At 38.3% G+C, this 27,235-nt stretch overlaps 3 protein-coding genes across 4 annotated transcripts in view; 1 reads left to right on the top strand and 2 right to left on the bottom strand.

Annotated features, from left to right (window-relative positions):
- The window catches only part of LOC144056339 (sodium-coupled neutral amino acid transporter 3-like), a 39,366-nt gene extending 34,189 nt beyond the window's left edge, over positions 1–5,177 (bottom strand). For both annotated transcript variants that reach the window (XM_077573086.1, XM_077573087.1), the window contains exon 1: positions 4,899–5,177. The gene's annotated coding sequence lies outside the window, so the exon portion shown is untranslated. The remainder of the gene's footprint in view (positions 1–4,898) is intronic.
- A 4,485-nt stretch (positions 5,178–9,662) lies between these two features.
- On the bottom strand, positions 9,663–22,615 carry LOC144056334 (RNA-binding protein 5-like). The gene is made up of 25 exons (XM_077573076.1): positions 22,503–22,615; positions 21,422–21,472; positions 21,151–21,313; positions 20,927–21,082; positions 20,771–20,840; positions 19,287–19,360; positions 18,258–18,341; positions 18,112–18,172; positions 16,827–16,886; positions 16,583–16,743; positions 16,370–16,467; positions 15,749–15,836; positions 15,582–15,635; positions 14,705–14,777; positions 14,545–14,633; positions 14,372–14,471; positions 14,184–14,275; positions 12,980–13,159; positions 12,708–12,851; positions 12,545–12,619; positions 12,283–12,462; positions 11,876–11,950; positions 11,319–11,410; positions 10,266–10,395; positions 9,663–10,128 (listed from the first exon to the last, which is right to left on the bottom strand). The coding sequence occupies exons 2-25, from the start codon at positions 21,436–21,438 to the stop codon at positions 10,003–10,005; spliced, it is 2,442 nt and encodes an 813-aa protein (XP_077429202.1). The 5' UTR covers positions 21,439–21,472; positions 22,503–22,615; the 3' UTR covers positions 9,663–10,002.
- emc3 (ER membrane protein complex subunit 3) lies at positions 22,217–26,424 on the top strand. The gene is made up of 9 exons (XM_077573077.1): positions 22,217–22,796; positions 22,996–23,158; positions 23,259–23,316; positions 23,415–23,508; positions 23,885–23,989; positions 24,096–24,177; positions 24,248–24,327; positions 24,428–24,510; positions 24,802–26,424. The coding sequence occupies exons 2-9, from the start codon at positions 23,004–23,006 to the stop codon at positions 24,928–24,930; spliced, it is 786 nt and encodes a 261-aa protein (XP_077429203.1). The 5' UTR covers positions 22,217–22,796; positions 22,996–23,003; the 3' UTR covers positions 24,931–26,424.
- The last annotated feature ends 811 nt before the right edge of the window (positions 26,425–27,235 follow it).

The raw sequence follows: 27,235 nt of genomic DNA, 5'->3' as shown, positions 1-27,235 counted from the left end.
AACTTGAAACCTGCCAACTGTTGTATAATACCAGACCTCTCCTCGTTCAGTCATGTGCCCCAAAACAAAGTGCCGCCCTCTGTTGGCATCTGCCACTTGTCTTTCTTCTGCCTCTCCGCCATCGCACGGGATATGAGCAAAAGAAAGGGCGCATAGTGAGGGCAAATGGATTCATCCAGCTGGAAGTACAACTTGCACAGTGTTACACTGCTGTGGAGGTCCCAAAGACTGATGAAGAGTCAATACACTGTTAATTGCTGGGCACCATGGTTATGCGTTTTTAATCATGGTCATCCATGCTATTGCCAGGTATTCACTAGTTAGAAGGGCTGGGTATCGATTCTATTTTCCTCAATCGATTACATTTTGATTCACAAGAGTTCCGTTTGATTTGATTTAGATTTTTTTTCTATTCGATTCACTTCACTTCAATCCTATATTGGTTAATTATTTAACATAAATTCTTCTTATATATAAAACTCCACAAACATTAAATTCCAAATTAAATTTTGGGAGGCAGTAACTGGCTAAATTATTTTGTTTATTTATGAAAGTCACACATGTTATAATCATTTAATTCACTCCCAGACATTTTCACTGAAGCAACTCCCTTCGCTCCAAGCTGTTTTACTGGATTTTGACTGATTTTGCAAGGCCCACAGAATATTGTGTTCTATTGCTATAAAAGAATGGACCAAAAGAAAGAATAGAGTCTCTTCTTTCATCAGGAAAAAAAAGTATATTTGTATCTGTTTCCGTTTTGCAGGAATTAGCATTAGAATATATGTAGCTAAGTTTCATAGTTATTCACATTCCTGTTGAAAACACTGGCAAAATGAGCTTGTTGCAACATGCCCCTGGCTGATCTCTTATACTCTGCTGCCACTTGCTGGCCTTTTTGTTGTTGTTGTAATAACGACTATTGCTTTAAGCGACCTTTTCAGGTCAGAAGATGCATCAAAGCCTTCTGTATGTTCTAGCATTAAAGAAAAAAAAATACAACAACAAAAAAACATTAAAAAAACGCATAAATACGTTTTTGGGAGTGAAGAACAAAGTGTTAAAAAATACTTATTTAGACCTTTTTGGGTTTGAATGAGTTTTAAGTTTTACACAAACATTGACATCAGCAAGGATGAGATGAAAATGTTTTCATAATTCAAATTCAATAATTGTAAATAATAATTAAAAAGATTCAGATTTGTCTATAATAAGTCAGGTCTTTTATCAATGTAAGAAAATACTTTTAAATTCATGTGGACAGTAAATTTCAAGAAAACAGTAAGATACAAAAAAATGTTGGCCTTTAAAATTCTATTGTCTTATTAATTTATTGTAAAAAGAGATATTAAAATAATCGATTCATGGTTATATGAATTGATATCAGGCTCAAAAAAGAAAATCAATTCAATATCGATTTTTTGATTTTTATTTTTTTTTTAAACCCAGCCCACACACATTCCACACATGGACTGATTAGTTCCAGAATAGCACATTTGTATTTGTTTAGATTGAGAAAAAAAAACAATCACAGAAAAATAATGACAATGCAATTAAAGGGTGAACTAAATACCATGTATCAAAACAACACAAAATTGTAGCGTTTCAAGGAGACATGGTCTGACATATCACCAGCTGGATCAAAAGCAAAGCACGCTTGATGCCAGCTGATACTTGATCAGCGCGTTCTCACTGCAAACTCCCTGTGGGGAATTCTGCATTCCTGAAGGTGGATCAGACGTGAGCTCTGGCTCAGCATGTCACATACTTAAATAAAGAATTGAAGCAAAATATGGCAACAGTAAAACTATAGCCTAGGACAGGGATCAGCAACTTTCCTGTCAAAGGAAAACCATTTTAGGCCAAATACATACAGATACAATAGTCTGGAGCCGCAAAACATTTGAACATTGTGATGACCGAAGCAGTGTGTTAGTGTTAGTTTAATGTACTGAGGGCACAAGAGCTAATTAGCGCTGCGCCATAACACAAAAATATGCAGCATCCAATGCTTTGACATTAGTTTGGGGATTTTGTTTTTTCATACATTTTTAGACTTTTCTGACTTTCTGACATTTTTGGCAATTTTATGGACATTTCACGGTCATTTTCTGCTTCTCTTCCTTTTTTGGACATTTTATGGCTTTTCAATTCCAAGCATATTTAATACCGTTCTTATGTTTTTGCACATTTTATGGTTACTTTTTTAACATGTTCTTTCTCTGCATTTTATCTTAAATTCTCTGACATTTTGGGCAATTTCATGGACATGTTATGGTAATTTTTTTCTTTTTTTTCTTCCTTTTTGGACATTTAACAAAGTAACATTTAAAAACGTATTGATCAACATTTCATCTTTTTCTGACAACTTAAAAATTTGGACTGACATTTTTTGAATATTTTATTACTCAATTTAAATTATTAAATCATTTGAAGATTTTCTTTAATTAAAAAAAACTACAATATTTATTTATTTATTTTTTATTATTTATTTCTTATTTTTTAAAGAGATCCACAGGTAGCCAAAAGAGACTAAAGAGCCACATGTGGCTCCGGAGCCGCAGGTTGCAGAACCCTGGCCTAGTATAACCTCTGCCACTACATAAGAAGGTGGAAAATGTCAGTCATTTCTGTTCAGGCCAGACTATTAAAAAAAAAGAGTGTAAAAGAGGATAAAGTGCCCCTGAGCAAGAAATGCTGACCCAACAATGTTACGCTGTGAGCCAGCTGCTGCTGGTGGCAGGAAAATAAGCTCATATACTTCAGAACAAAGTACATTATTGCACCTTTAGAGGTAAAATGGCTCGTCACTAATCATTTTTGTACATTTCAAACTTGACAAATGCAAGAACATACCTGGACCCTTTTCTGACTCTCAATGGGCTACATTAGTTTGACAAGTAGAGTCTTGGGGGACTACAATGGACTCCTAGTATACACTAGAGAAAAGGAAATCATTATTTCATGATATACTGCATATTTTTTGTGACACTTTAGTTTGCTTGTGGAAAACACTCAAGTCCAAGGCACTCAAAAAAGGAAATGATTATCATCAGCATTAAGGTTTTTGACAGTCACCCCTTTTGGGGCAAATTCATTCTCGAACTGTAAACAAGTGATTTCAAAACCACTGTGGCATTACTGTTTTTGTTTTTTTTTGCTACAAATCATGTTATTTGTCCTTCTTCATCTAATGCTACTGGTTTATAATGACAGGCAGAACAATTAAATGCTATTCCACTAGATGACAGAAGGTACGATTAACCTGTGTATCCACCTGTTGCCATTCATACAGCAGAATGGTGGCTTTGTGCTCAACTAAGCAGGCTCAGATTTCAGTAAGAAGAAGATCCTCATTATTTCAGCGCTTCATATCTATATATATATATAAATAACTGCCTTTTGGGACCATTTTTAATTGGTGATGTACTGAGATGTTTATGATGCCCCTTCATGACAAACGCTGCCTCAATCATTACTGTATATAAGTACAGTACTATATATAGACTTTGGTGCCTTGTGATGCAAATTAAATTTGTTCTTGGCCACGTTTGTAACTAACACTAGCATTTCAAATCATCTTTCCCCATTGAAATAAACGGAAATGTCAATTTTCTATTCCATCCCCACCAAAATGTTTTTTTTTTTTACGTGTATCGCATTAAGAATAATAGCACTCTATAATATATATATATATATATATATATATATATATATATATATATATATATATTTTAAATACAGTAATAACATGATCAAATGAATTGTAAAGAAGAAGTAAAGAAATTTGTGTATCGTGAATAAATCATTGTGATTGTGCAGCTATTTCTGTGTGTGCCACTAGGAGGCAGTATAATAATGCATAAAGATTTACACGCGGAGACAGTCACAACTCCACAGTAAACTGCAGTAACATTAGTCATTTGCTGCAAAGGATGAAAAAAAAAACATACCTGTGAGTAAGGGTGTAAAAAAAACAACTGTAAAATTGTTTTTTGATTTAAAAGATGCAAGTGCATCGAATCAAATCGTATTGAATCGTCTTTTATTGGAGAGAGATGTCTTAGAGGGAAATGGCACATTTACAGTACTGGCAAGTTCATTTAAATGCAGTCTATGAAAAATAGCAAGAACAACAAAAGCAATTGCCTCAAACCCTCTCGAACTGAGAACAAATCAAATCGTAATCCCACTAAGTCGAACTAAATTGAATTGTTCCACTCTCAGATCGAACCGTCCTTGAATATTTTCAAACCCCATTTAACAAAAACAGTAATTGAATCGTCTTTTGTGGAGAGAGGTGCGCCCCTACTTGTGAGTATTGTTATGTTGGCTTGTATTCGACTAGCACTATGACATAGATGTTATCCGTTAACCTGTCTATGGTGTTTTGTATTGTTTGTTAGCATTAAGCTAAAAGCAAATATAAAAAAGCTAATTCTGTGGTTGTTTCAAAATATAACATTTTGCAGTTATCTAATTTGATTAATTTGACTGTAACTATCAACTGGGAGAGGCATATTCAACAGTTTGACCAAAAAATAAATCACTTGGAAAAACCCAGGTTAGGTCACTCTTATCTCAAGGCCACTGTAAGGATAGTTTTGTTTCATGGTATGACATGGGATTTTTCCCATGTAAAACCTTGGCTTGATAAAGGCTGAGAGAGAAAAAAAACATATGAATACAATAATAAACAGTATTAACGTTCTTGATGGAGTCACCCCTTCAGGTAAATTTGTCCTCTTGCTGAAACACGAGGACATTGGAACAGAAATTTCGTCATGTCCTAAACACTATTTATAAATAGGCTACTGTACATTTATTCTTCCAATGTCACGTGGACGTTTTCAGTTCTAATATGACATACAGTTAGAGCAAGTCATTAGCAGCCTTACCGGAGAAGTCCAAGTGTCGTCCAACTCTCGAATATCTCCGGACGAGATGGACCGCTCAGTCGCGTGTCGTCCTGCCTGCCTTCAGCCCGGTCCGCCGCCGTCCCCCCTGCGTGGTGAATGTCATGGGTTTTGCCTCCCCCTGGCTCTATTGTGGTCGCTAATCTCCTCCGAGGTGGGATGTGAAGAGCGCGTTTATTATTTTTTTTTGTTTAGGTTCCGCCTACCGCACGCACGGCGGCGACTCCAATCAAAATGATTGTTGGGAATGTTGATGGAGCCCCACACTCCTCTACCCCCTCCCTCCCCCCTCCCACCTCTGTTTTCTTCCCCTTTCTAATCGTTAGGCGAATGGCAATGTCTGATTAATGTTGTGAGGACGGAAAACTCAAAGCAGGCATTAAAAAAAATTGAAATAAAATCAATCACACGCTCGTTTGCTTGATGATAAAGTGTGTTTAGGAATTTATCGCGGTGGATTTACCGCCCGTTTTGCTCGCGCATGCGCAGTGAGGCGGCGGAGCAGTGAATGAGCGTGAGGACGTCACACACATACATCTTTTTTTCTCTCTCTCTTTTTCAACACCCGTGGACGTCTCCTTAATAGCATCCAAAAATACAACTCACGTGGACCTGCCGGACGAACCTGTCCAATTGGAATGCCTTTACGTCACTTAATACGCAATGAACAACGTATATGGCGGATGGAGTCATGTGCACAAATCCTATGTGCCTGTGTGGGTGTGTGTATACTCAATTTCTAGGTCATCTCCACACGTTGCTTAAAGGGACTGAATTTTTCCTCTATCCTTTCTCCCAGCTCACTAAAAAGACATGCACCTGCAGCATACTCCCTCAGACATAAGATACAGAAAATTAATGTCATGGCTTCCGTGTGGCATTTTATCACATTACAAAATACGATTTTGCCATTGCTGAAATAACTTGCTGAAAAATTAAAAAATTAAAAAATAATAAAAATAAAAATTAATATTTATTTTTAGATTAAAATATATATATATATATATATAATAAAATTAATACATTTAATCTAAAATGAAAAATAACAATCTCTTTGCTCTGATTCTGTTTGCTAGTCAAACAAGGCTTTCAAGCTGTTCAGTTGACACCCTGTAAAAAGAACACATGACCACAAAGGCAGCAAGACTTTGCTTTGGAAACAATGAATGATTGTAACTTCTGGGAGGTGCAAAACTAAGCATGAATGGATTAAAAAGCTTCAAAGGGAGGTTTAAAAAGTGGAATTACAGTATTTGTCTGCGGGAGCATGAAGCACCTGTCTGATGTGTATGTATTGTATGTATGTATTAAGGCGTATTACATTGATATCTGGCCTTCAGTCAATTCAACATAAAGGAAGAAAAAAAATCACATCACAGACCACCATTTAGTACATTTTTGCTGAGCCGTGCTGGAAGATGCTGCAATCAGACTCAATCAAGGTCACTGGCCCTGCACATTCCTCATGTGGTAGAGACGAGCCAATTGCTGCTATGGTCCGGGGCAACAAGTAAAGCACCATGCTGAGGATATGTAATTTTCCCGAGTCGGCAAAGATGGCTCTCCATGAATCTGTGAATCATGTTTATACGCCTTAGGTATAGGCGCATGAGTCACCTTGGTGGGGGCTTCTCTCGGATTTGAAATCAAAAACATACAACCCTTTTCAATGGCACTTAGAAAAAAACAGTGCAGAGAAAATATTATTGACATTGATTGATGACAATTTAACATGGCCCACATACCAAATGTAATAAGGAGAAACAGGAAGAAAAGATAGCATTAGTGGTCATTCATCACTATTTCATCCTGTCGTTGGACCCTTGCGGGTCCTAATAAACTCCAGTCTAGTCCAGAGGTCCCTAATTAGCTTTTCTATTATCTATGAGAAACATAACCAGCACAATCTTCGTGGGCAGCTTTTCTGCTCATTATGCTTGTAAATGCATGCACGCAGGCAAAGCACAGACAAATTCACGTAGATTTTTACCAAACAATCAATTTTGAAGCTAAAAAAAAGATGAAAAATTTATCATAACCATTGCACAAACATTCAGCGTAACTGACATGTTAACAGGCAGATCAAGAAAAAACACATTAGTTTGTAATGGACAATACAAGAGATCCGACTTGCGAGTTTTTGTAATGTTAAAAAACAAAAAAAGAGGCTTCAAGCTGTTCAATGCCTCTCAGTTGAAGTTTTCTATCAAGCTAAAAACAAAACAATTGCCCCTTGTGTACTTAAAACAACCAAACAATCTTGCCTTTAGCATGCCCGGCTAGCTTATTGCTAACACACAATGGCAAAACTCCATTGATGGGCTAATACTTTAGCACTGAGAGTTGTTGCCAGCAGATATCATTGTTCATCCCACAGAAGATTTCAACATCCATCAGTCGGTAAAGACACAAGAGCAAAACAGCATCTTGTCAGCAAATGTAATTATTACATAATACAAGAGCGCGAGAGTAATCAGTGTTTGTGAAGCTTTTATCAAGAGACGACATCTGTCATAGCAGAGAGGGTATGCGGCTTGTTATTCTCTCCGCACTTCAATCATCTGGGAGATTTTTTTCCCCCCTTTTCTTTTACTCAGCTTCACAATGTGTGACCTCCTGTCCAGGCTTCTCTTTCAGCATCAAAGAAACAAGACAGAAACAGTACACAAGCACACACAAACTTACTTCAACATGGTGCATCTCTGCAGGAGGAATTCCCTGAAGGAAGAAATGTCTGCATTGACAAAATGCTATAAAAATATGAATAAGAAAACAAAAATCAGATACGGGCTTTTAATGAGGACTAAAGTGACCTAATCAACATCTTAATAACGCCATCATCTTTCATAAAATAATCTACAAAAACACTAAATAGTTATGTGCGACAGTAAAGAGGATGAAGTTTACTATTATTAACCAAGAAACATAGTTACCCGTATCTTCCAATACATCACCTCCACTACACAACAATCACTATTTATCAATATAAAAGTGTCAAGTAAATTACATTCATACTCACCTTAGATGCTAATGCAGACACAGTAGACCTCTTTTCTTTTCTCTTACCTGTCTGTAAGCTAGCAGTACTGATACAGACTGCTCTGAAAGTGCCCCAAAAAATAATTTTCTGGGTTCAAATAAGATAGCCAGCAACTATTCTATGTTGGTTGACCTAACCTCAACAATGTCCAGGTTTTCTTGGAATTCTGAAACTGTTGGGGCAGATTACATTTACATGGCAACACATTGAAGCTGAAATCTCATTGGACAAGACTGCCAGAAATAAATTATTACCATATCATACATGTTTTAAAGATCCAAAATTCTGATAGTGTTTGGACCACTATTTAAGTTATTAAAAAAAAAAAATAATAATTCTAACTTCCTTTTAATTAACAAAGGAATTTTTTTTTTAAATTTATCTTGGCAGTTGAACAGGGGTGTGTAGACTTTTTACTACCAATGCATATGGTGGTTAAAAAAAGAAGAAGCCATCAACACTATAAACTAGACAAAACAAGGAAATATTTTCATATTTTGTGATTATTTTGTTTCCCTGTAAAACAACAAGGACTTGGCCTAAGAAATCTTAAGATTTAAGTAAGAACTTGTTTTTGGGATGTAAAAGCAGCACAAGAGTTCAACCCTGTTTTGATCTACTTCTTCCATTTGGGACACGATGTACAAGTATCTCATGTACAGGGCGAGTGTGCGCGCTGACTGTATTATGCAAAAGGGGCTTAGTCAACTGGCACAGATTCTGCTAAGCTGAGCACTGAGGTGCCATGCTGAAAACTGAGGGGGCATTCACAAGTGACCCTTTTGAGACATAGGGGCATTAATAATGTATTACAGCATTAATCAAAAAAGAGGTGGTTAATGAAGGTGTTGGAGGTCTTCATCTATCCCTGTGTGTTCCAATAAAGGATTGTGGAAAAAAGAAAGATTGGTCTTGACACAATTTTGACGCTGTCAGTACCCAATCACCCATGTCATGGTGGAAGATGCAGTCTGAACACGGCTGCCCATGTCAGCAGAAGCAAAAGGGAATGTTTCCTACACAATTACTATGAAAGTACGGAAGTGTATTGCATTCTTTAAAAAAAAAAAAAAAAAAACTCCCAACAGTAACAAAATTATTCAGAATAACAGAAAATATTCAGAAAAACGGGGAAAAATATTCAGAAAAATAAATATTTTCAAAAAACAGAAAAACATATTTTTAAAAATAGAAAGAAAAAAATACTGAGAAAACAATATTCAGTAAAAACAGGAAATAATATTCTGAAAAATAGAAGAAAAAAAAATTAAACAGGGAAAAAATAAATAAAAATCATACCCCCCCCAAAAAAGCTCACAACCCAAAAATTACTCCGAAAAAAAACTGTGAAAAAAGTGAATGCAATACACTTCCGTATTGAAGTATCAACATCTGATTAGCATCTGTAATTGTTGCGTGAAGCTTGAGGAGGTAAGTAAGGAACAAAGAACCAGCAGTGATTCTCAACCAGTGTGCTGTGGGAAATTATCCAATTTCACTTAACTGGTGAGAATTTTTTTTTTTAATTAGGACCAAGCAGAAAGCTACAAAGTGTGAAAGAATAATACAGTAAAGTTACAACTTATAGCTGTTCCAGGCGAACGTTTGTTCTCATATACAATATGATGCATTGGATCTCATTACTGGTTGGGTCAGCGTCCTCTTATATAAACAAAGGATGACAGAGAAAATAAAATACAGTAAAATAGTTACAAAAAAAAGTTTTTAATTGTCATATTGCTAAGGAATCTTACAATTGTCTTTACAAACCCATGAATGCACCTGTACATTTTGTGCAACTAAAATGGCCAGTTGGAAAGAGAAACTCATGTCGTAGAAAATGACATTACAAGTATAGAGTGTGAATTCAGCTGTATTTTGTAAAGTAGGATCATTTAGCACGTTGATTTGTACTAAAATGTCTAATCCAGAGCATAATCCGCCTACCCCCACCCCCCCACAGTTGACATAGGAGCAACCCTGAACGTGGTACGCCGATGGGATTTTTTTCTCCATAAAAATATATTACGGTTGAGGTTGCGTTTTTCAATCCATGTCAGTGAAGCGAGCAAACATGGCTTTACGGACGGCATCCTTGTAGTTTCCGGATACCGGCATATCCAAGGCGCTTCCTTTAATCCCCAAGCCGGTGCCTTTGGTCCTTAAGGAAGCCTGCGAGCAGACATGAAGACGATCATTAGTGGAGACGCAGTGCACACGACCCTCAGGTAACGGCACTAATTGCTTTGTGAGGGGAATGGGAAGATGTGCCGAACATCTGTGCACGGAGGTGTTAGGAAAGCACTCACTGAGATGGGAACGGTGATGCCCTGCTGGTGGCGTCCCAAGCCTTTCCCTTCCTGCCAGCCCATGGCTTGCAGCATTTTGTTCCCGATGTTATCGCTTGTCAGGCCATCTTTGGTGGGTTGCTCGTAGTGTCTATTGGAGATCGGTGCATTTGAGTAACACTTGGCGGCATATGGGACTTAAAATCATTATTTAAAAATAAAATTGTGGATTTTTTTTCTGTTTCATTTAAAACCGATTAAAATAAGAAAATGAAAGTCTGATGGGAAAAAAAATCTGATTTAAATGTAAATCCATTTGATTTTACTTCAAATTGATTTTAAAATATACGGGGTCCATTGTTTTTACTTTTATGCCATCTGGTGGAATATCGGTGTTATTGTTAGGATAGATTCATTGACAGTCTACATTTACGACCTAAGGCAACAAAATTGAAAGTATGTTTGTTTCTCTTACAATGCAGCAACTGTTAGCCTGTATAGTCCTACTTTGCCAATGCAACGTGTCCAATTCCCTAACATTTATAATTATGTGTGCATGCAAAAACATGAGTTTGATAACTTACTAATGCTATTTGTGTAAAGTGCCAGTTGTGCATATTTGTCCACGTGTGATGTCACGCCAGTTTGTGCTAGCATGTTATTTAGGCTAGTACGCTAGCTAATACTATTGCTGGATCTCATGTGAAGGATTTAGAATACAGTTGTCTGTCTATGTAATATGCATTCATGATTATGTACACGCCAAAAGCATTGTGTTTTTTTTTTTGTTTTTTTTTTTCTGGGAGAAAAGCATTGTGTTGATGCTTTATGATCAGAAAACGTCTATAGGAAAAAATAACCTAATCTCAACACTATTCTAATTTTTAAACATGATTACCTGGCAATGCCTGATCCGGGTCACACAAGTACAGTAAATGTACTAAAATAGTAATGATTAGACAAGTATTACTTTTACTTGACAACACACAGTATAGCATTTTTTTTTAAACAGTTTACTGTATTTGGAGTTAAATGAATAAAAAAACATTTTGGGGGGTGATGTGATGTACTTACACTGTTGGAGCGGCCCGCTTGAACTGTTTCTTAGGAGGTTCCGGAACGCCGTACTTCTCCCTCCTCTCTGCAGCTCGGTCTCTGTATTTCAACTGTGGCATTGACAATGGCAACTTATTCATAGACCACTTAATTACTGCAATCCATGCACAACTTGTCTAAGGTCAAATTGAAGCACTTCTAAAGCACGTTTAAGATTAATTTAAAACATTTTTTTTTTTTGTAAATGAGCTATAATGTTGACCGCATGAGTATAATTAGGAGTACATGCTCTGTAAAAAGTGAAACAAAAAAAGTTAAAACCATCATTATGCAAGAGGGATAAAAAAAAAAAAAAAACATATTCAAAGATAGAGTAGTTTTACTTTATTGTAGTATTATTATGTAGATTGTATAACTGTCTCCTAGTGACAGCTTATAGGTATTAAACAAAAGAAAAGCAAAAAACTAGATTTGTTGACAATCATTTTGTTTTGACAAATTGTTTGACAAAGGAGTTTCAGTGCATCATAAATACTTAATATTAAAAAAAAAAAAAAAAAAAAAAAGGAAAATACCTCAGCCTCTTTCCTCTCCAGGTCTTCCAGCTCAGCTTCAGTGAGGTGGGACCGTCTGTGGATTTCCAGGTTTTGCTAAAATAAACAGAAATCAAATTAAAGCACGAAAGATCAATACAGACACTATACAGAAGACTCTTTGTTATGTACAGAGAAATAATAATATTCAGAGAGAGCTACTAACTGAAAAATCTTAGTATTGATCAAACCTTGGCATTATTGTCTTGATAAAAAGGTGGATGTTTGTAACATTGGATCTTATTAGATATACACATTGATGGCATTCACTCATTATACATCTAACATTCATTTTCCATCTGGTAGGGCAGCGTCGTGCGTGGAACAGATGGCGGCGCTCAGAATATTCATGACAACTTGCGGATCGCCTGCTGTTCCTTGGTCCTCACCTTGTGAAGGTCAGAGAGCTGCTGGTGACGCAGCAGAGCCTCTTTATTGGGGAACTGCCGGCGACACAGGAGGCAAACCAACTTGGCCCAATCGGTTATTTTGCCGCTGTCGTCTGCTCTGCGATCTGATCCGCCCTCCTCGGGTTCGCTGTCGTTGTCGTTAGCGATGACTGGTGTGCTCTGAAGTGAGAGAGAAAACGGTTAAAAGTTCACATTTTTTGTAGTAGAAAGTGGGTCAACGGGAGCAGGGGAGGAAGCAAACCTTAGCTGGAGTCTCTTGCTCTGTCAGCTTGAATTGTTCAGTTAGAAGTGTCGGCATCTCCAAGGCCCCCATTTGCTGAGAGGAAGCAAGTACCATTAAAATCGATTTATAATATAAGCTGTCATAATAAATATGATCTACATGTCTTTTTGGATGCTACTACCTTCTTCTCAAAAATGGAAAAACATGCATCTGCAGCATCTTTCTTCTCCTCATCCTTGGACGCTCCCACTGTTTGAACGTTTGTTTTAAAACTTTCCTTTTGCTTGTTTAAGGTCTTTGCCCAACGCTCCATGTCCTTTGCAATCTGGAATGAGAGCAAATTTGTCATGTTAAAAGAGCGCTGCACACTGAAACAGGTTAAAAAACGGAAAAAAAAAAAAAAACGTTTTTCAAATGGTCTCTATATAAACGGAAGTTCAGTGTAGTGTATACCTGTTGTGCCGACTTGCTTTTGGGCTTTTCTTTCTTCTCTTTAGGCTCCTTGTTGCTGGTGCTGCTTGTTGAGGAGGAAGTGGCCGAGCTCGTTGTGTCCGATGCAGACGGCGCAGGGACGTAGGCGTGTTTCTCAGTGTCCCAGTAGACGTACTGCTGTGTCTCGGAGTTGTAGTAGTACTAATGCATACACAAGAAGCATAATCGGAATACATTAGTTTGTTACCTACGCCAAATCGGGGATGAAACAAATATGCCTACCATTTATTGGGATTTGATCCAGACCGTATACTTTTAGAAATAAAGAGGCTATGTTCCAGAAGATCTATTAGATACAAATAATTGTGCCTCTGGAGTGCTTGCTCAACCATCAAGCATTACATTTAACAGCCAAGTAAATATTTTGTCTGCCACTAGCAGGCCAGCCGCTGGACTGTGGCTAGGAGTCTAGGTTGGCTCACTTGCATGAGAAATAGCAACGCGGTGTGGACTTTAATCATGGATTCTTCACCTGGGAACCAACTGAAATTATGATTTTTAAAAAGTGTAATATATCTCCCTTAATGTGAAAATCAAAACTAACAGGTTCAGATGCTTATATTTGTCGAGCTGTATTAAGGGGAAGTCAACCATAAACATTTATTGACAATAATATGTTATATGTGACATCACTAGTCTAAACGTAACATTCTGATTAATTGAATAGTTGTGTCTGTGTGTGCTCGTCCTCTGCAGGTTGGGAGGGCATGCTGAATGTGCTCAATGAGATGATATTGTTGTTTGATGCAACATTACATTTGTGGAATATGAATTATAATGCAGCAAAATCTATCGGTTATTATCTATCTCAGGTGGCGGCCATTTTGCCACTAGTCGACTGAAAGTGACATCACAGTTATCAGGGCTCAGGCAACAACCAATCACAGCTCACACGTTTTCTGAAGCTGAAATGTGATTGGTTGTTACCTGAGACTTGAGCAACTGTGATGTCATTTTCACTTGACAGCAAGTGGCAAAATGGCCGCCTTCTAATATTGATAAAAACTGCTGCATTTTGCTGCTTAACCCATATTCCACTAAAACAGTATTAACCAAAATACCGTATTTAGACTAGTGGGGCTACATCAAACATATTATTGTCAATACATTTTTGGGGGGTTGATTTCCCCTTTAGATCCTAAAATTTACAAAAAATCGATGATACCTGACTGTTAGGGTCGTAGTACAGGCCGGTGCTTGGATCATAGTAGTAACCAGAAGACTCATCATACTGGTATGTGGATGGGTCTGGGGCAGCTGCAGGTGAGACAAAAAAACAAAAAGATCTAATTATGTACGCAAAACACATACGGTTGACTTTTTTTTTTGTCTCATTCATATCTGATGTTTTACCATTTCCAGTATTGTGGATGCCAATGTTGGCTGCTGTTGGGTCCAGTGCTGGCGTACCAAAATTTGAACCCAATTGGGTTGCATCGAGTGGCCCTGCCAACTGATGTGACAGGCAGCACAAGTATTAAGCACACATGAGAAGAATGTAAAAAAGTTTTTGATATTCGTCTTACATGCTTGGCAGTTTGGTTGATAATGACGGGTTGCAAAATTTGAGGCAAGATTACGCCCGCAGGAAGCATATTCTTCATCCCTGGAGCAGCTACACAAATGGCAAAAATGCACTTAGCATTCTTAGCTTTTTATAGAGAAAAAAAAAAAAGTTTGAATTACCTCCAAGCAATCCATCACCAGCGACAGGAGGCAATCCTTCAGGTTGCTGCTGCCACGCTTGAAAATGATGTCCCTACGGTGAGAATGAATTGATTTTGGTTATCACTCACAACAATCTAATCTGGATGATCAAAACACTAATCATACAGCAGTTAATACAGGGATGTGATTTGACCAAAGTGAAATTATCTGAAAATTTAGCCGGGGGTCTGGGGGCCGCTGGCACCCAGCTAGGTCCGTGTTTTTAAGTACTTTCAATGCACTCACATGACAAAGAAATAGACAAAACAACAGCATAAATTTTCAATGTATATTGAACTATCCCATATAAAATGGCAGTTTTAGTCAACTCAAAATCAGTCACATTCAAAAACATTGGACTGCCTTTGCTTTTAAAAACTATCACTGAGAATATCATCATATCTAACTAATGTGATTACTAAGTTAACACATAAATAATGTTGAAGAGTTCAAATTTCATGAACAAATAATTGTATCATGACCAAATGAAAAGTAACTCATATTAGAGCATACCACAAATGTCTTTGTTATAGCAGAAGATGTTATCTGTCGGAGTCATGTGCATACACAATGAAATACAAAAAAAAAAATAAATAAATAACATTTTTTTTTTGGGGGGGGAGATAAAAAAAGCGGAATTCCGCGAATTAGCGGAAAAATCACATCCCTGTTAATAAATTAATTAAATACAAAGTTTAAAGATATACATTACATTTTACTTACTGTGTTCAAAAATAATAATAATACTGTATTGGAATAGGTAACTTGCAACAAATATCCAGCTCTTTTCACCTATCCATTTCAATTAGATTAACATGTCCAAGTCACAAAATCAACGCAAGTACAGTGATCTAACCTGTGTTTGATGTGCGTAGCTCTCTTGAGGGGTAATGGGTAATCCTTGCTTTACCTTTACAATAGAGGGGGGAAAGCACAACAAAAGCAGATCAGACAAGGTAGAATAAGTGACAGCGTTTAAAATGACATATCCAAAACACCAGTGTCTGCTTCGATCTACAGTACCTGGCTTGCTGACCACTGAGCAGCAGCTATGGCTGTGCTGGCAACGGAAAGTGCGCTATTTCTGATCGCATCTGCCTGTGACGACTCTCTGAAAAAGGAAAGATGCGACAGAGTATTGATGATTTTTTTTTTTGTTGTTTCAACAATGTGAATGTGAAGAAGCATGTGTTACAATCAAATAAAAATGCTACGATATAGACAATCATAAGTACTCTCTATACCACAGGATGGTCTTCATATGTTAAAAAAAAAAAGATATATACCACCATGTTATCAATGTTAGCAACTCCAGGTACATATCCAAACAAAGATTCAGATGGCAGAATTTACTTTAACGTTTCGCAGGTACAGTCCACTAGCACTGGGGCCAGGTGGTGCAGCCTGAACAACTCCTACACATAATTTAATTTCTTGCACTTTTGATCATCATTTCCAGCTATAATCAAAGTGATGTTGTTTACTATAGAAATTAGTTAGGCATTGGCCTTCCTATGTGTCTAATGAATCTGCATAATACGATTTTTTCTTTTTGGATGTACCGTAACTACTACTGGAATACATTTCCCAATTTTCAAATTTAAAATAAATCAAATTTATATGGGAGTACGTGTATTCCCTTACTTCCTTGCACTCTTGGCGTAATCCACGGCAATTGTTTTGCCGTCTATCTTTAGAGGTGGTTGGAGGCTCTGGAGAATGGTGAGCAGCTGCGAAGCTTCCTATGTGAGGAGAAAAAAGTAACAATGTCAAACTGTTTGTGCTCAACAGCTAAAAAAAAAAAAAGTTTGTAATGCTTTGACCTGTGAATATACATGTGTAAGGTAGTAAACGCACCAAGGGAGAGGAAAGCTGAACAAAGCTAAAGCCTCGGTTGTGTCCCGTCTGCTTGTCTTTGATTAAGCGGATGTTGCTTGGAGACAAATTGGCAAAGGGTGCCAAAGCCTTCAAAATCTCGTCAATAGTGCACGCAGTGGGAAGGTTCCTCAGAATTATTGCTGTGAACAGAAAAAAATCATTTAAGAAAAAAATATGCACCGTGCGAATGGGATGAGATCTAAGAACAAAAAGTTGCACTCACTGTCCCCACTGTATTCCCAAAACTGCTGAGACTCTGCGCTCAAACCAGCCGCATCTCCATCTACATGGATGAACGACAAATAGTCAACAGTCGCAAACACAGCATGGAAATTAACATTAGAAAATGGAATCTCCAACGTCAAATAAGTAAACAAATTGCTTTTCTTTAGAGATAAAAACACAATTCTGCATGTCACGCTTGTCAGCAAATCTGGAGAAACTTCAGCTCAGTAAGCACCTAAAAATGTTTTTTTATTTTTTTTTTGGCCACCACTGATGGCCTACCAGTTATAGATCTGTCGGTAGGCAGTATGACAGTACAGTACAGTGATGTTTATAACTGTAGGACAGTACAGGATATTTAAAAAAAAATGTTTAATGTGACTTTAAACATCACCTGTACATGTAGGTTTTAGAACGGAGACAGTTTGATCCTGGAACAAATGCAACTATTGACTTTAGAGGTTCCACTGCATTTAATTTACTTGAGTGTCAACTAGGGTTATAATGTTTTTGGATTTTTTATAATATTGTAGTTAGTTTTTATTTAAAATTTGTATTTAGGCTTTTTTTTTTTTTACGTTTTGTTTAGTTTTCGGCTTGTTAGTTTTTTTTATTAATTTTAATTGAGTTTATTTTTTGTTAGTTTTAGCAGTAACTTTATATATATATATATGGAGTGTTTTCAAGTGCAAGATTAAAACAAAAAGTCACTACGTATTGTGTAATAAAGAAACACAAAAGGGAATTCTCGACAAAAGACTGTTTGACTTCCTTTTTTCTGTACTGATTAGTGTTGTTCCAATACCGTTTTTTGGCCCCCGATTCCGATACCCAGTTTTGCAGTATCAGACGACAGTTGTTGTTTTTTTCCAATATGAAAAAGCTGCCCTGCCATCGCTTTAGAGCATTCAAGGGCCAATAGGATATCTTGGCTCGACATGCAGTGAACACGTCACACATCAGTAAATGTCGTGCACAAGCAAGACACAAGATGCTGCATCCAAAGTCCTATATTAGCATTGGAAATAATAGTATCGGCATGTTACTTGTTAGTACTTGCCACTGCCGATACCACTGTTTTTATGCAGTATCGGGGCCTCTCCCGATACCGGTATCGGAACAACACTAGTTTTATAAGTGTAAAATATAGTTTCAGATAGTTTAAAAATTTTAAAACCCATTTTCGTTTTTATTTTATCTACTTAATAAAAACGTTTTTTCAATGTTAGTTTTAGTTATTTTGTTAGTTTACATTAACTGTAATAACCTTGGTGTCAACTTACCAGTTTTAGTTGCCCCACACCTGAAACACTTCAACCGCTTCCGGAAATTGTAAAGACCGCACTGTGAATGAAAAGACAAAAGGTCATTGTTTAAATTGTTTCCAAGTGACTAATCGGAATCCAAATGTGCATTCAAAGAACCTCACCGTGCTGCAAAGCCAGTTGTCGAACCTCTGCTTCCTGTTGCTGTAGTGCACCGCAATGTTTCTACCCTGGATCATCAGCTTATTCTGTGGAGAAGAGAGGCCACGTCATTTCAGATTTCCGGGTGTTCACGCAATGGAGGCAGGTGAGGCACCTGTCTCCGAATCTCCACGCGAATGAGCGCGGTGGGGAGAGGAAAGAGTGGCTGGCCTAACGCTCGCTGCTTAGGCAAGAGAGCCATTGGGAGCAAGGGAGCAGACATTAGCCTCTTTTACACAGAAATCCCACAAAATATCGGAGCCTTAACAAGAAAAGCCAGCATTTATACGCCCCCCCAGTAATGCAGGTTATTATTACAACTTTGTGTGCTTTGCTACGGCAACACGGCATCCCACCATCTGATAAATAAATGTGTGATGGTGTCTGTGCCAGCATCTGGTGTGACATATACAAAAGGGGCTGGAGAAGAGAGTGTCAGGTGTTTAAACTTCACACCTCCTTCACTCAAGGTGGAAAATTCAGTCGGATCAGCTTTGTTCTCCCATTCCGTGTCAGTACTGTTTATAGAGAACAGCAACACAGGGGGAATGCTGGCTTTTATAGACTATGTAAAAGGGGCTAGAGAGAAAGAGAGAGAAAAGAGAGACGAGAAAGTGTGTGCGTTTTTTTTTCTAACAGCTGTGTTTGGGGCCGGAGTGCTGCCAGCTCACTCCTCAGCCTTACTAGTGTTTAATGAAGACGAGACTGAGCTGGAGCAGAATATGTGCTTTTTTTTTGAGGAATGTTATCTGCAGAGCACAATTGTGAATAGTTCCCAATAGCATAAAAAAAAACAGTGTACACTAAATTGAAAACAGTGTGAATTGAGCAGTTCAGTCATTTTGGTTTAACTTTTGGTTGAAAGGTTGCGAGAAAGCGTATAATAATCACAAACATCCTCTTAAATAAGCGTCATAAGATGGCATTATCATCATGGTATCGGGGCTCTAATCGCCAAGAGTAATTTGAAACTTGGTGATTGTTGAGGCAACCTGATTGGTCTCCATCCACTTGGTAGAATCTTGCAAGTGATTAAAGTCCACGAAGGCGAAACCTCGGCTTATACCTAGAGACAGCATTCAAATATAGACGGGAGGTGTGTTAGTGAGAAGGCTATGGTGCAATGTTCAAACTCACAATGGGCGTGTTGTGTTCAGTCCAAATCAAAGTCAAAGCGGAGGGGACGAGTTCTCTTAAACGTCAAGGGGGGGGGGCGGGGGGTGGGGGTCGTCATATCATACTGTAGCATGTAATATGAAAAAAAAAAGTTTTGAAGTGGAATCTCCAAAGAACACTAATAGTTTTGTGATGCTGGAATGTCTTCCAAGTAAATTGATTGGTTGACTCTACAAGTTTGTTTAGGAAAACATTACACCATTATTACTCAGAAGGTTTGAGGAGAGGTTAACACTGTACAACACTCAATACAACTAAAATAATATAAAACCACATAACCTTCAAAGACACTTGTTAATAATGTATTGTATAAATTTCATGTTTCTTTGGTAATTGTAGTGCAAGTTAAGTCCATATAATAAAAAAAAAAGTGCTGATATTTTGTGGTTTTAAAAATATGGGGCCAAGATCATTTCAAAACCTTGTCCAGCATTAATTTGACTTATAGCCAGTGCAACTTCTTTTTTTTCTTTTAATGAGAAAAAATAAAAAAAGAATACATATAATAACCTGGCCAAATACTTTGTTGCAGGACCTTTTGCTTTTATTCCACCACTGACACCTACTCGTCATTGCAAAAAAGCTCCAAATCTGTCAGATTGCGAGGGCATCTACTGCGCACAGCACTCTTTAGATTAGTTCTTGGCTTGGATATTTTTCTTGAATCTTTCTCTGGGGTTCAACCCACAGCCCAATACATATGAAGAAGATGGGAGATTGTTGTCACATATACAAAACATTCCATATTTGCCAGGAACTCTTGCAACTCCTTCAATGTTGTTGTTGTTAAGACTCTTGCCAGCCTTCCTGGCAATGGTGGGAAAAGTTTTGAGACAGTTCATCTTGGTCTCATTTTTCACAAAGTCATCACATAACAGAACAGGGTGTGTAGATTTTTTATATCCACTACAATTAGTCATTAGCTACATTGTATTTACAGTAACATATGGTTGGTAAAATTAAATTGACATTTATTCAATTCTATTTCTCATATTGTACTGCCAGAATCTTTGCTATGTTGCAGTTAAGTTCCATTTCCAGGTTCATGATAATTATTACACTTTACCATCAATCACAAAAAGAAAAGGCAAAACCCATTTGTGGGATTTTGACATCGCACATGCTCAGAACTCTCAATTTTGAAAAAAATTGGCTTTGGAGGTTCCACTGCACGTATATACAGTTACTTTCATATTTGGTCACATCAGCACAAACCAATCAAGGAGAGAGAGTCGAAGGAGGAGTGTGAGAGTTGTGAAGGTGAAAGCAGGACGCTCCACTGAGCACACACGCCACTCACCAGTCCTTTTCTTCATCAAGCGGATATCCACTGGCTGTGGACCCGGTAGCTTCTCCAGTGCTGAGCGGATCTGCAATATGGCAACACACAGGGAATAATAAAGGCAGAGGTTTGCTAGTTGTGCTTTGTCGAAAGGCAGGAACTCAGTTTCCGTACATCTTCCTCTGTGGCATTAAGAGAGAGACCCCTGAGCATGATAGTCTTGTTTTCTTCCTCCTCCTCTTGCTCATGCTCTTCTCTGTAGTCGTGGTCTGCATAGTCGCCATCATATTCATCATCTGATCGATCACTGTTGTGGCGTTTTCGACTCCTCTGCAGGAAACAGAAATGGTATCATATCAAGGCAGGAAAAGGTCCATAACATGCTCACGTTCCCTCACCTCTCGATTGTCTCTGCAGTCTTCAAAGCGGTCACTGTCTCTGTCATCTCCCCGCTGGCGCTTGTAATCCCTCTCATAATCACGACTATGTCTGTCGCGCCAATGAGGATCATCTCTCTGACCATCCGAGCCATATCTTCCACTGCGTTCGCCCCGACTGGGCCTGAAATAAAACCAGAATAATGGAGTCATGCCACTGTTGTAAAGAATATTTAATATATACATAATGTAATGTTTGTTGTGCTATTATAGTGAATAGAGTACATTTTACCTTTTATCAGCTCCCATGCTCTATTGGACAGGAAAATGTTTGACCAAGAAACTGAGGAGAAAAATATATTTCTTAAACTGTGGCTTTCAAAACAACAACAAAAGATGGCCCAAAAATAGCATTTGAAATCATACTGTATTGAATTATTACATTAAATACAAATGCATTTGTTCTATAACAGGCTGTATAAAATGCTGCTCGGACGTGTCTAATTCCCTTTTCACTCTGCAGTTATTCAAATGAGTTTAACATAGTACCAAAAGTAACTATATAACTAGCCTGGAAACTGGACGTCAGTTGCCAGAGGCTGAGCTGCACTATGTTTGTGTACAGTTGTACACCTTGTGGCTGGAGCGCAAAGCACTTGCTCTTTCTGCTCCTTACCCAGTTTGTTCTATGTTGGGAACTCGGTTTAGCAAAGAGAGGCATACCAAATACCTGCACCATCATCCTTTTACAAAGATAGGGAATGGTTTCTGATGCATGCCTGTCAGTCAATATAATGTTATTCCAAATAAAAGGCAAGTCCGACCTGGGATGCATGTTAACTACTTCATTGTGGAGGGAATCCTCAGCTTTTGACGTTGTTCTGCTCCTCCGGTGGCGACACAACCGAAGTTTGTACTCATTTTGCACCGTAGAATCACATACTATGCTAACGAAGTAGTAAAGTCATAGGTAAAAACACTTTTAAGCTATACATAAATTCCAATGACAAACACGGCAGTAATTGAGTGTGCCTTCTTGTGCAGCGTGACGACGTGTTATTACGCCACTGATGACACTGCGGAAATTACTTCAATGCACACCGTTCGTAATCGCGACGTCGTATATCGATACCGTAGTGAAATGAGGACCGCCTGGTCACGATTGCCAAAAATATTTAGTGCGAAAAACAATTCATGCAATGACTAAATACAGAAGAAGAGAACCAAAGTATCGAGGCAACTACTTGAGCATCCTAGCGTCGAGAGAATAATCGATAGTCCAGCGTTTTTAAGTTATAAAACCGTTAAGGAAATATCGCCATAAGCTTGATTTAAAAAAAATGATGATAATGATGAAAGCCATCCTCACATACCATCTGCCTTCTTGCCTGGGAATGATCCTCAAATATACTTCCGGTGCGCAGTTTAAAGCTCTAGATTAAACGCTCGCCACCGCCATCTCCAGGTTAGGAGGATACACTGCAGTTAAGAAATCTTATCTCCTCACACAACGTAATGGCATTAAGCGTCTGTCAAAGCTTTGACATGTTTTAAACCACCAATTCGACCGATTTACACCTTGTGGATTCCACACTGGAGAAACGTCACTCGTGGTGTACGCCACGTCAGGAAAGCAACTGTGTCCGCTCATCAGAAAGGAAAGAAAGGTAGGCGGCTGGCTAATGTTAGCCCACGATTAGCATCATATGCCATTTTACGACCCTGGTTGCTAACTTAATGCATCAGTCGTCCTGTAGTTCACCGGTATATGATTAATAACCGAGTAGAACAAGAATTGTTGTCTGCATGCATTTGATCATTTGATGATGGATAAATGACGTCCATCTTCTCTTTGCTGACGAGCAGCAGGCTGAATGGCTGAGCCAGAACTCCTGCTCGACTCCAACATCCGACTGTGGGTGGTGTTGCCCATTGTCTTCATCACTTTTCTCGTCGGCGTCATCCGTCACTATGTGTCCATTCTTCTTCAAAGTGACAAAAAGTTGACTTTAGAGCAGGTGTCAGACAGGTAAGGTTCATGCACTATGAGGCTGGCAAACACCTGCTGTTCATTTCAAAACAGTACGAGGACAAATAGTGCAGTGAATGTATGTTCATGTTCATTCCAGCCAGGTCCTCATCCGGAGCAGAATCCTTAGAGAAAATGGAAAATATATTCCCAAACAAGTATGTATTTTGTACATAAAGTGTTAACACACTCCTGCATACCATTTGTTTTGCAATGAATTTCCAACAATGACACATTGTTTCCTCCATGTTCTTAGTCCTTCCTAATGAGGAAGTTCTACTTCAATAATCAAGAAGATGGATTCTTTAAGAAAACAAAAAGAAAGGTTGTTCCGCCCTCGCCAATGACTGGTAATCAAAAAACATTTCCTCGTCAGTAGTAGCCATTATGCTCTCAGTTGCCATCTTCTTGGTAAAATGAATATGTATATATATTTCATTATTAATTGTATTCATGTAATTGTTTTAAGCAGTCAACCTTACCTATGTCACAATTAAGTTCAATTTCTGGTTTTAAGGTTATCGTTACACTTTACCATGAATAGAAAATAGATGGATGGATTATTATGCTATGTTAGAGGTTGTACTTCTGAGATTCTAATTTTAGATCTTAGTTTAGCTGAGGTATTACTTTGGAGAACAAAAAAATAGTTTTAGATTTTAAAAGACACTGAGCAAACATATGGCGAATGAATGTGCTGCGTATCATGCTACTTTACTCTGGCAGACCCCAGCATGCTGACAGACATGATGAAAGGAAACGTCACCAATGTGCTACCCATGATCCTGATTGGAGGCTGGATCAACTGGACCTTTTCGGGATTTGTAACGAGTAATGATTTATTTTAATTTTTATTGTGCATTATTTGGCACTCTCAAGTGTGCCACAAGATGTGACGTTGTTTACAGTGAGCGCACTCTGTACTTCATTTATGCAGCTAAGGTCCCCTTCCCTCTCACGCTGCGCTTCAAGCCAATGCTGCAACAAGGAATAGAGCTGCTATCATTGGATGCTTCTTGGTAAGGTCATACATCAACTATCAACACATAATTGGGATTGTTATTGTTTATGTTTTTTTTGACAATTCAGGGTGAGCTCAGCATCGTGGTATTTCCTGAATGTCTTCGGACTGCGAAGCATGTACTCATTAATCCTTGGCCAGGACAATGGTAACACATCTATTTAGGTGTTGATCAAAACTTATTTTTGGTGTTAAAATGTGACGTCCGTGAATAACGAGTGTTTAAAATGTGTTGCTAATCCTAACAGGGGCAGACCAGTCAAGGATTATGCAGGAACAGATGAGCGGGGCTGCCATGGCCATGCCTGCTGACACAAATAAAGCTTTTAAGGTATGTACTAGGTTGTTTTTTAATCCCATAGTAAATGTTACCCATCATTAATAGAAATTTCCTGCATTTTTTTAAAATCTAGTGCAACCTTCAAGGATATTAGAAAAAAATATCCCAGAAAAAATATCAATCAATTTTTTACACGCACACCTATGGGCAATTTAGTTTTGATGCTTACTTTGACTTAACATGAAACAAGTTAGGGTCTTGCACGGTGTCATTCATGACATTAATTGCAACTCTAGGTGGGCTTTGATGGCACTCTCATGGGATATTTGTCCTTTATTCCAGGCGGAGTGGGAAGCCCTGGAACTGACTGACCATCAGTGGGCACTGGAGAGTGTGGAGGAGGATCTCATGAGTATGGAACTGGACTTTGACGGCATGTTTAGCAAGGAGCTGCCCACTGGTATCTTCTGAGGCCCTGCTAGCTTCTCCTGCTAGGGGGGGCTTAAATGCAGGGATTTTTTTTTCTCTCGAAAAACACTGAGATCGGACAAATCCTTCCCTATTATGCAATGTTTACATTCCTTTTGTTTGAGGTCCTTTTTCTTCACGTTGTACTAACTTGTCATGATTGACTGAGACTGTCTGGGAGAGACAAGTCATGTTTTTGCATTATAATTTGCTTGCAAATTACATTATTCATTAAAGGTTTGGCATATCCAGCTCTCGGGTCAAATTTCAGGATGAAAATAAAATGCTTTATAGCCTTCACAGCTGAATGTAATTGTCCATCTCTAAACAGTTGGATATGTGCATTCAAAAGTTGAGAGAAGGCCAAATCAAGTTCACCTGTAAAGGTTATAGTGCATCCTGAAATTTCACCCGAGAAGCACACATACAGTGTACTTTACTTTTTGTGAGTAGTGTATGTCATAGTAAAGCCAAATAGGTAAAATAATGTGAACTTCATTTTTCATACTATTTCATGTGTAGCTAATGTTACTGTGTTCATCTGCACCATCGGGTGCAAAATACAACTTGTGTTGTGAGGGCCCTATTTTCGTGTCCAGCGCAAAGTGGAGTCTTAATTGTGCGAATGGGTGGAGTTTTCTTTCTTTTGGTATTGTGGTACATGGGAACACAACCGACTTGGTTGCGTCCACTCATGGTTCTACTCTTTAAGTCCTCATCCCAAGGCTGCGTTCAGCCTGCAGACATATCTGACTCCGATTTTTAGGACTGACTGTCCGGACTGTCTTTAGCAAGTGTCCAAATCCGATCTGGCCATGTTCAAACTGAGCTACATTATTGACCCATCTGACAGATTGCTGTAGCAACGATGTCAAACGGAGGCGTAGTGTTTGACATCATTGTGACGCTGTTGATACTTACTGTTCCTCGCAAGGGCGTAAAGTGGTTTTCTTTTTCCTTTTTTAACGACCATATGTCTATGGGTACGGCCGGGCATTAATTTGCTATTTCCGGTAGTGAGACCTGCCTCAGCTTGTGTCACACCACCTGTGCCACAACTTAGACCTGCTTTTGTATGGTCTCAATTGTAGTCTACTTTCTGTCACCAAATTGGCAGGTGCACCGTGGGTGTGTAATGAATTACCCAGCAAGGTGCAATATGATCTGCAAAATTCTGAATCACAGTAAACTTCATAGACTTGCCCCGGGACGAAAATGAAGGTGTGCCTGTTGTTTACGCTGTGCACATGTGCGCCAGTCTACGAAAATAGGGCCCTAAATCTTAAGGACTGACTACTAATTAGCACAAGAAGCAGTTACGTGTGACATATTGATTTTTGTTGTTGTTTTGGTGTAAAAGATGTATTTTGTTTTAACCTTCCTGTGTTTGTTTTGTACACTAAAACCCATTTTGACTAAATAACTGTTTTCATTTGTTACATACAGTAAGAGGTGCTTAGTCACAAGCTCCGTTATTAAAGTAACTTTTTGGATAAATTGTGTCTGTCAGTTTTGTTAACACAACGTACTTTTGTATGTTTGTCATTTTTTTAGTACAGGTACTTATTGATTACGCAATCTATTTTGGTTTGTCAGAAAGACTTGTTAGATGAATTTCACCAATCCATTTAACTGGCCGTAACATTTGACTCCATCTGACCAATTAAACAGAGCCAGTGAGTCACATGACTGAAGTGTCAGCAGTGTGGCCCCACACAGGAAGGAACATTTTCAGGTTGGGTAAGCTGTAGATGATGGATGGACGGTGATGTACCGGTATATTGTGTCCAGCAAGAAGATTTGATCTTGGGCATTGTGTGAAATAAGGCTCAGTCAGGCAGTGTTGAGCAGCAGAGACACAGTTCTCTTGTCTTGTCTTATATGTTCATTGTCTTTTTTGTTAGTAATTAAATCAGTCTTAAAAAGCATGTACAGACTCAAATGAATTACTAACAACCTGGATAAAGTACAGTAGATGTGCGTTAAACGCAAGGAAACACAAGGAATTTGTTTTGCTGATGAGCTAATAGCGGCTAACAAGGTTTTCATCTTACCACTGAAATAGATAAAGCTAACATGGAAACTCAACAAGTGGAACCTAAAGAGGAAACCATGGACAGAGCTGTAACGGAAGTGCAACCTTCAGAGACTATAGAAGCCACTGAACGAAACAGGACAGTCAGACCAACTAAATAAGATGAAAACCAAAAGGCTTGTTTGGATGGACACAGATTCCAATAAGTTGATTGAATTTGGAGAACACTTGGGGCAGTTTTTTTCAGTTGAATAAATCTGTTAAAAAGCTGTT

The sequence above is a fragment of the Vanacampus margaritifer genome, chromosome 8 (genome assembly GCF_051991255.1).
Source record: "Vanacampus margaritifer isolate UIUO_Vmar chromosome 8, RoL_Vmar_1.0, whole genome shotgun sequence".
Lineage (NCBI taxonomy): Eukaryota > Metazoa > Chordata > Actinopteri > Syngnathiformes > Syngnathidae > Vanacampus > Vanacampus margaritifer.
The sequence above is the reverse complement of the archived record's forward strand: the minus strand, read 5'-3'. Positions and strand labels throughout refer to the sequence as shown.